The sequence below is a fragment of the Quercus lobata genome, chromosome 11 (assembly GCF_001633185.2).
Source record: "Quercus lobata isolate SW786 chromosome 11, ValleyOak3.0 Primary Assembly, whole genome shotgun sequence".
Lineage (NCBI taxonomy): Eukaryota > Viridiplantae > Streptophyta > Magnoliopsida > Fagales > Fagaceae > Quercus > Quercus lobata.
Window position 1 is genome coordinate 9,863,091 of NC_044914.1, and position 9,715 is coordinate 9,872,805.

The window sequence follows — 9,715 nt, forward strand, 5'->3', positions numbered from 1 at the left end:
CATCATCCTTAATAACAGCAAAAGATTTGAACAAATCTGCAATGGAGCAAAGAAACCAACATGGCAGAAGCTCACTCTCATCACAGACCTGAACCATCTACATCAATAGGGGCTGATTGTAACACCCTAACCTAATTGCATAATTAATTTCATGGGTTTATATGCTTGTTATTATCTTAGTTACTTTAAGTGCATAAAACTTTGATATTGTGATATTATAAAAGATATATGCTCTTTTAATGATATAGAAAGAAGTTTTATAAAGGTAAGGATATATATATACTAAGTTATATTGTTCTTTGGGCCTTTATAGATATATAAGTTTATAGGGAGTGGTGGGTAAATTTTGAAAAGCTAAAAGTGGAAAGGTGAGTCATCATCTCACTATTTCCCTTAGCTTGACATGTGCCCCACCCCAAAGTTTGTTTCTCTTGTTTTCTTTACTGCGCCAGAAGGTTCTTGGTTCATTTTCTTTGTTTCTTTGTTTTCTTTTTCTCTTTGCTCTTACATGGCAAACACCTCTCTCTCACTATTTCACTGAAATAATAAATCTCACTCTAAAGAAGAAATTAAACGATTAGCCTTAAGGTTTCAACTTTAAAGTTTGTGGGTAAGTAAATAAAACTTCATCTGACTCTGGGTATTTTGATGGTGTGATTGCTTTGTTTATTTTCCCTTCTTTATTCTCTAATCTGATTGTAGGAGTTGAAATTGTGATTCGGTTTTAGTAGTTTGAAAGATTGATAATATTATGGTCTATTGGATGCTTAATAACGTATTTTAATATGTACAGTATTGGTATAAAAGTACCCAAATAAAATGAAGACCAATTGTATGTATTTGATGATTTTGTAAGAACATATGCTGAAGTTGTCACTGTGACAAATTAGATGTTTACAACAAGAAAAATCTATATTAAATCATATTCTGTGAATTTGATGCTAGGAGTAGTTTTTATGAATTCTAAGACACACATGATTGTAATGGAAGTAGTCTCACAGCATTTGGATTGATATAAAAATAATAGTTTAACTTCTATGTTGCATGAAATTCTATTAGGACAAATTTGAGAATGTTGTCTTGTATGATTTTTAATAAATCATGGCTTTATGCTTTGACTCTAAAATTGATATGGTATTTACTAGACATCCAGATGAGTGGCTCTGTAAAATTTCATGAAGATTTGATGTGTTTAGATAGCTCATTTGTATTTTACAAATGAGGCATATGCTACTGAAATGAGCAGTAAATAGTAAATGATAACTCTGACTTTATGGATTTAATTCTAAAGTTAGGGTGAATGTTTTGAAGTATAATTTAATATGCTTATATTTTGGTATGTCTAGATTATAGATGAATTTTGTTGCCTAGGTTTCTCTATGTTTGGTACATAATGTGTTTGATGAATGCATCTTGTCCTTGGGGAAACTTTATGTGATAGGAATTAAGATTTTATTGAGTTTGAGAGTTAGGTTGTGTTTGGGGTATAAGTTTATATATTTAGGAAGAGTTGTTAGTAATAAGTTTTGGTCTTTCATTTAGGTGACGAGAACGAGAACGAGAACACGGACACTTGAGCTCCTCTTATACAAATCTCTCGTGTCTTCTGTTTTCAGGTAAGGGATGTGTGACATGTGCTTTTGATAAATATAAGGACTATTTAGAAAATTATTATGCATCAAAACCTTTTAATTAGAAATATTGCATACAAACATGATTTAAGTAAAGATTTATGTTCGTGACTTATTGAATCCTATATATATGATAATTTTAGCATATTGTTGCTATTAGTTATATCACAAACATAATGTTTTAAAGAATGAAATTGATATGCTATTGTTATAAAATATTTGTATAAAAGCATAATTATCAGAAAAATATAATTTTCGGTTATTCCATTATTATGATCTAAACTCAGTCAGTAGGGGTTATAGTATTGGTATTTCCATAGAGATTTTGATTGGTCATTATAAGTGGTGAGAACTCTGCTGTATCTACCCTCATTGGTAATGGCCAACTTGTGGAGGATGCCAACCGACCCCCATAGTTGATGATATGATCACACCGAAAGGGGTGATACTTTCTGATATGATCCTGGGATTTCCTACTATTGTGGGGAATGCTAGATGCCTGACACTTTGTGTTGGAAGCCTCCCAAAGTTGTGACAGACTTATAATTGGATTAACTAATATGTATTATAAATAAGCTATTAAGCTATTTGGAAGTTATAAGAAAGGTGTGATGATAAGAAAAGTATGTTGAATGTGTTATAAGTCTGATGGAAAGTTTATGATAAAGTAATTTATAGTCTATTTAAAGATAAAGTTATTGAATTATGTTTAAGTTCTTTATTATGTCCTTTTATTATTATATGGAAGAAAAATGAAGTATTTTCATCAGAAAGTTCATAAATATATTAAGAATAGTATGCAGACTATTTATCAAAGCTGACATATTCATAAAATGTTTGATTTACATGCATTCTTATTAAATGCTCATGGAGCTTAAAACCTTACTAGGCTTCGCAGCTCATCCTATTATATTTCAATGCATAGGTTCTTCCTTGGAAGCAGCTAAAGTATTAGATGTGGCAAGGATTCCGCGATTCTCGTTGTTAGAATGTATAGTTTTTGTTGTATAATAGTCTAGCTCTTTTGTTGTACAGGAGGAATCAAGATATGCTTGATCCTTTTGAGCACTGATATAATTCAGAACTTTAGTTTGTTTTGAACCCTAGTTGTATGTCTTAGGGTTAGGTTTGTAAATAATAGTTTTGCTAAAAGTTTAGTTATGTAACAATTATTGAATACTTTAAGTTTCGGCCAAATTGTAATATTGCAAGTTTGAAATGAAAAGAAGTTTCAAAGTTTTGACAGTTGTGGTATATATTAGCTTTTATACAAGCAAATAACTAGGAATACAAGAAACGATTTTTGATAAGCACTTTAAGCTTAAGTTGGTTCGTGTTAGTATTGAGGTAAACTTGATATTAACATGCCAGTCATGCTCTAAATTCTGAAGTACAGGTTTGGGTCGTGACACTGATCACTCTTTGTTTTTGTGTGCCTAGACTAGCTCTATCTTGTGTATTAGACTTAGCCTACACTACTAGTTTTGCTAAAAGTTTAGTTATGTAACAATTACTGAATACTTTAAGTTTCGGCCAAATTGTAATATTGCAAGTTCGAAATGAAAAGAAGTTTCAAAGTTTTGACAGTTGTGGTATATATTAGCTTTTATACAAGCAAATAACTAGGAATACAAGAAACGATTTTTGATAAGCACTTTAAGCTTAAGTTGGTTCGTGTTAGTATTGAGGTAAACTTGATATTAACATGCCAGTCATGCTCTAAATTCTGAAGTACAGGTTTGGGTCGTGACACTGATCACTCTTTGTTTTTGTGTGCCTAGACTAGCTCTATCTTGTGTATTAGACTTAGCCTACACTACTACTTGTTTCCTTGTCCACCTATGTAGGCTAAACCCCACCTCCTTATGATACAAGTGGCTTTTTGGACTTTGCTTTGGTTGTTTTGGTTTTTCTTGTTCATCCAGCTGGATTTTGTACTCTTTCCTTAGGTTTAATGAATGTTTATTTGGTATAAAAAAAAAAGGACAAAGCACACGAATTAAAACAAAAGAAAACAAGAGTTTTCAAAAAAAAAATAATAATAAGAGTGTGTTTGAATATCGTTTATTTTGCTGAAACTAAAAAATTATTACTGAAAGTACTGTAAATAAAGATAAAAGTTAGTTAAAATAGCATAGTGGACCCCATGAATAATGCCAAAAAGTGCAGTGGGGCCCATGAATAATAGCAAAAATAAGCTGAATAGTGAAATAATTTTCATTTTTAATCCTAACCCAAACGCACACTAATAATAAACAAAAGAAAACAAAATGTAAATTTGATTTTTGTTGGACAAGGCTAGACTTGACACAACCTAAGAGGAAAATACTAATGATAGACAGGCACCATAGTGTTTCAAGCCAATCTTTTTGCCATGAGAGACTACTTATGCCCTTTGTCCCACCAAACAAAAGTTTTTTTTTTTTTTTTTAATATCCCTCATCCTTCTAGCCCATCATTCCTAAAGCTTGTATTTTACTCATTCCTCTTTAGTATTTAAAATGTTTTTTTTTTTTTTTTTTTTTTAAGTTTCAACTTATAGCGTCTGCTCCTGATAATAGTTCTTTATCATTAGACCACGACACCAATCAGTTTTTTGTGTTGGCGAGGATTAAACCCCAGATCTCTTATTCAACCATCAGAGACTTTACCAGTTGAGTTAATTAGAACCCACTAATATGCATTCATTTTTGCTAGCTTTTAGTTATATATATATATATATATATATATATAGTTTTTTAAAAGCTCAATTTTTTCACATTTTCAAAAATACAAGCATACTCTATCACATTTTTCAAAAAATAACAAAAAACTAAAAACTAAATAAGCTAATGCTAAACGCACACTAATGTGGATCAGAGTCTTCAAACCATTACAGTATTAAGAAGGTTTTCAAAGGCAACTCCACAACCATTGACAACCATTAGATCTATCAAAATCCAATAAATCTAATGGTACAATTTTTTTTTTTTCACAAATTCTTTTAACAACCTTTAGAAATGAAATGGTATACAATGATTGAGTTATAATAAAAGCATTATTAATAAAGTCTATTGAGTAATGTTATTCAAATTATAATTTACTAGCTAACATTTTTATATTTTATTTTAGAAGAACCATCTAACTAAATTGGGAACAAATAATAATTGTGATAAATTTGTCTTCATTACTCATCCAAATGTGTCTGAAAATTTCCAAGTTACTCTACATAGTGCAGATTCATAATCAAAACTTGTGTTAACAATTTCTATTTCTAAAAACTTGAAAATGAAGACCTCATAGAAAGCTTTCACCAAACAATGGTTGTAGTTCTAGAAAGGAAAGGATATCTATGAGACCAACCCTCTCACAATCTCCCACACACAACGTGTGAGATCCACACATGTAAAATCCATGTATTATGAAAGAGAAGAATTATGAAAGACCATCTCATAAGATACTTCAATGCAAAAATAAGATCCAAAATCCACTAAATAGTCTTATGCAATAAGTCAATAAGTTCAAAATTATTAGCCAGCATATTATGGCAACCACTAAGGAATTTTTCTTTGTAATTATCTGGTGTATGTGAGGGGAGGAGAAAGGATTATAATATACACACTTGAAGATTAAAAAGGTGCTCAAAGATCTGTTGATACCACATTAGACCAAAAAAAACAAAAACAAAAAAAACACACTTAAGCAATCCATGAAAGAATGATTAAAGAAATGAATCAAAAATTTAAAAGAAAGTATGAACAAATACCGAGATCTAAAAGCCAGTACTTCTTTTTTCTTTTTCAATGAATAAAAAGCTAGTACAAAGTTGAAGATATCAAATTCCATTTACTCCTGTCGTCATCTCTAGCTGTTTTCCTTATTCCTCGGGACTTTGTACAATCAAGTAGAAGAGTACACAAAATTTTGTACAATTTACGAACCCCACCACATGCCCATCAGAAATAATGTGTAGCAGAGATGCACCCGTACCCACCATTGTCATACCCACCAGTAACAGAGGAAATTTCAAAGTAACCAAAAAAGAAAAAGAAAGCACTAAAATTAAAGAGCGACAAACAAAATTGTCAAGAAATAATTGATTTCCGTATCACCTTGGTGTAAATGCAATGTCTCATCCACGCCTTCTTCTTTTTTTTCTTCTGTTCGACTGGAACTTTCGTACACCGAAGTCCTCCTCACATGCACGTTAACATAGCAGCTTGGGCCAGCCTTGCAGAAAATCATTTTTCAAAAGGTACACCAGAAAGAGAAAGTGGGTCCTGTCGAGGCAGCAATGACACATTTATACAGTAACTTTGGCTATAATTTTAATTTGGTCGAAATGAAAGTCGGCCAAATCAGAATTATTCCACAAGTTATGTTACTAAACTTTCTCAAACTAGTTGAGAAAAATCTCTTCCAACTCGTTATTGTTGTGTATCGAGTTAGAAAGAGTTTTCTACAAATTCTAAATCTTACTATACAATCTTGAATTGCAAGTAGGTATGTCTCGACCATACAGCTGGCAGAAATCCAAGACAAGCCAACCCCACTAATCAGTGATCAGTAATAATATTAGTGGGTGCTATTGGCTCTATTGGCTTTGATTGGGAACCTGCTGAAGCCAGTGATTTCCGACACACTTCGACCATTCATTACTGTGTTGCTGTTGGTGTTTGTGTCTGTGTTTTTTCTGCCACCACTACTAGCACCACCCCATCTCCGCAACTCGTTACCATTGCCATCAATACCATTACTGTGCTGTTGCTGACTCGATCTCGATGTCGACAAAAATCTACGGCTGTCACTCATTATCATTTCTGACCCCAAATACAAAAGATCTGACGGCTGTGCATCGCTCCACCTATCGTGGGCCCTACTCGAGTTAGAAGAAACAATAATCCTGTGCTCCACCCTACTATTCCCTCTGTCTAAGCTCGTCGACAATAGCCCATCTTTTCTTGGGTAATCATAGGATCCAATGGCTCTTAAACTCTGACTCTTTTTTCTCACCCCAGCACTATCGAGTGATCTCCTAAGCGCCATCGGATCGTGAGAATTCGAACGCAAAAATCCCTTTTCGCCACCTGATGAGTGTCGACCTGAGAATCGTTTGTTCCCAATTGGGTTCACGTTCACGTTCACGTTCACGTCCAAAACGACCTCGTGGGTACTGTTTTGGCGAGATTCTGGAGGTGGGTTTCGGTCGACGAGGAGAATATCTTCTGGGTCGACACGGTATCGACAGAGTGGACACGTCGAATGAGCATCGAGCCATGTGTCGACGCATTCGACATGGAACGCGTGCTTGCATTTCGGGAGGAGCCGAAGGACTTCGTTGGAGTCGAAACGATTGAGACAAACTGCGCAGTCGAGGCCTTCCTTTTGGCCTCGGAGAGATCCGAATCGAAACACTGGCAATGACTCGACGACACCTCGATCGATTCCCGAATTCTTCCTCGCTGTCGTAGCCCTTGCGGGTGTGGCTGTGACAACTACAATGCCATCACCAGTGCAGTGTTTTGCGTAGAGGAGGACGAGAAACACGACGGAGAATATGCCTGCTAACACCACTATTATCACCACCATGCTAGGCCTAAAGGGTACAGATCTTCCATGGTTTTCACTCGACATTGGTGGAGGTGAATTAGATGATGAATTGGTTGCAATGTCTCTAAGGAAAACACCACCACCTGTAACATTGTTGTTGTTGTTATCGTCGTCCGCCATGGAAGGTGGAGCGGATAGGAGGATAAGGAAAAGAGCGACGAGCGTCAAAGGCTTGAAAACGAAGAAGAAACACTCCATGTTTGTCGCTGGGTTTGAGAGTCACTACTCGAGCAAATATTTTTATTTTTTGAATGCTTAAAATAGCAAATAGTTTTCTTGGGTGGAGGGGCTTCGAGTATGAGAGAGACCGAAAAAATGGGGTTTTTTTTCTTTCTACAAGGTCCTAACTTTTCTATCAAGAAAGAAGATTCTGTGGGTGGGAAAGGATTTTGGAGAAAAGATACAAAGGAGACCAAGACAAAGGCATCTACTACTACCACTACTACGAGAATTGTGAGAGTTTTATTTTATTGTAATTATTGAGAGAAGGATTTTTGGAACAAGAGAATAACAAATAATATAAAGATATTAAGAATGATATTTTGGACAACCTTACAATGCAGACAATACAAACGAACTAAAACATCATCAGCAAAGAGGTGGTGATGATTTTTAACGGTACTTTTTGTGTTTTGTTGTGATCAGAAAACAGCTTTAAGTTAGATCAAAGAAAAAAAAAACAGCTTTAAGAGAAGAAAAAAAGGGGGGTCTATGGCAAAAAGCCTAAAAGTTCAATCTCTGATAAGCCAAGATCGATAGGTAGATAGAGAGGGGCAATACACTATACAAAGTATACACCTTTTTTTTTTTTTGAGAAACTACAAAGTATACACCTGATTTGGAATGATGGAGCAATTGAGCAAATTTGGAGAGAGAGAGAGAGAGAGTGAAAGAGAGAGATCCATGGGGGCCTTCAATACACGAATAATAGTTCACTGTTGGCCATAAAAACACAGGCAGAGCTATTACTGACCACGTGATCCATGCTTCCCACTGTTCCAAACAAGCCAAAATGTTGGTCCCACTGTCTGTACTTTTCTTTTTCTTTTTTTATAGTCCACTGTCTGTACTTTGTACCAAATATTGTAAAAAAAATTATGATAAAAAAAAATTATATAATTTGATAATATTGGTTTTATATATTATAAAAATATGTGTAGATAAAAAAATATTGTGAAAATATATATTGTATTGTTTTAAAAAAAAATTAAAAAAAAAAAAACTATTATTCAAATAATGTTATCATATTCTCTATTTATTATTCAAATAATGTTATCATATTCTCTATTTCTATTTTTTTTGTCCATGTTCAGATTTTCTAATATTTTATGGCCTCGTTGGCTCAAAGAGCATTCACACATACCTCTGCTCAAATTTTGTTATTTTAAGTTTTTAGTCCATAAAAAAAAAGGTCTTTTTTTTTTCCCTATTTTATATAACTACTTTTGCAATATATTCACTTCTAGGATATATTTCATTAAAATAATCTAAAATAACCATTTTTTTTTTGTACTTATTTTAAATGTACAACTAATTAAACCCAAGAAATAAAAAACCAAATTAGAAAAAATAATAAACGAAAAACCCTCCATACCACAACACAAACCAACCCAAGTCGTCGTTGTCGTTGACGCTAAGATCTGCCACCGTTCTCATCACACCGCCACCATTCGATTAACCTTCAGTCAACCTATTTGAACTAAAAATTAATTTATCACATTTTGCAGGCTACTTGAAATGATTGTGAATGGATTAATGTTATCTCAAGATGCTTCTCAAGATAATTCGCCAACTCTAAATGCTTAACTTAATAGGACTTTTCAAATGATGCATTAGTTAAATGAGAAATCTAAACTGACCAAGTACCTAAACAGACTAAATCGAAATGCAGGTTTGCTCTTAATTGACTAATTAAGTAATGAACAGACTCAACAGAGACATCTCAAATGAAACAATATTAATGCTAGACATCTTGAATGAAAATAAATTACAACACTTGAACTGATTCAATCCTACGAATGCTATTTCACAATGAAATGAACATTCATAATGATCAAATTACTATAAACACGTACATAACACATCATATATACTTCATAATATTCACAAATGCAAATTTCTGGAAATTGCGATTTGATGTGCTCTGGTTCAGTGCTCTTAAAATCTCAGATATGTAACTATTTCTGGTTCCTACTGTCAAGTGTTTTTGTCACTTCGCAGTTTGCAATGTGTCCCTCGTACGTGACGTACGTCACTGTTTTGTAACCTCTAATAACTGTTGAGGCCACTCTTCAACGTTAAACCCAACAATCTTTTAATGTTGGTTCTTCTATATAACCGTTGCAATCACATGTCATGTGTTTCGATTTTCACTTGTTTCTAAAAAAAAAAAAAAAAGACTTGACGTACCACTACCGTACGTGCATCTAGTTAATGCCTAACACACGTTTGGGCTTTGTTGTACCTTTTGGGTGGGACTTAGCCTATTACTATTT

At 33.7% G+C, this 9,715-nt stretch overlaps 1 protein-coding gene across 1 annotated transcript; it reads right to left on the reverse strand.

The window, feature by feature from the left end:
* Positions 1-5,381: 5,381 nt before the first annotated feature.
* Positions 5,382-8,115, reverse strand: LOC115967736 (RING-H2 finger protein ATL43). Its single transcript, XM_031086866.1, has one exon. It carries the CDS (start codon positions 7,416-7,418, stop codon positions 6,186-6,188), a length of 1,233 nt encoding a protein of 410 aa, XP_030942726.1. The 5' UTR covers positions 7,419-8,115; the 3' UTR covers positions 5,382-6,185.
* Between the last annotated feature and the right edge of the window lie 1,600 nt (positions 8,116-9,715).

Coding starts and splice junctions, on each gene's coding strand:
- LOC115967736 (XM_031086866.1), bottom strand. CDS start 7,418: ATGGAGTGTTTCTTCTTCGTTTTCAAGCCTTTGACGCTCGTCGCTCTT.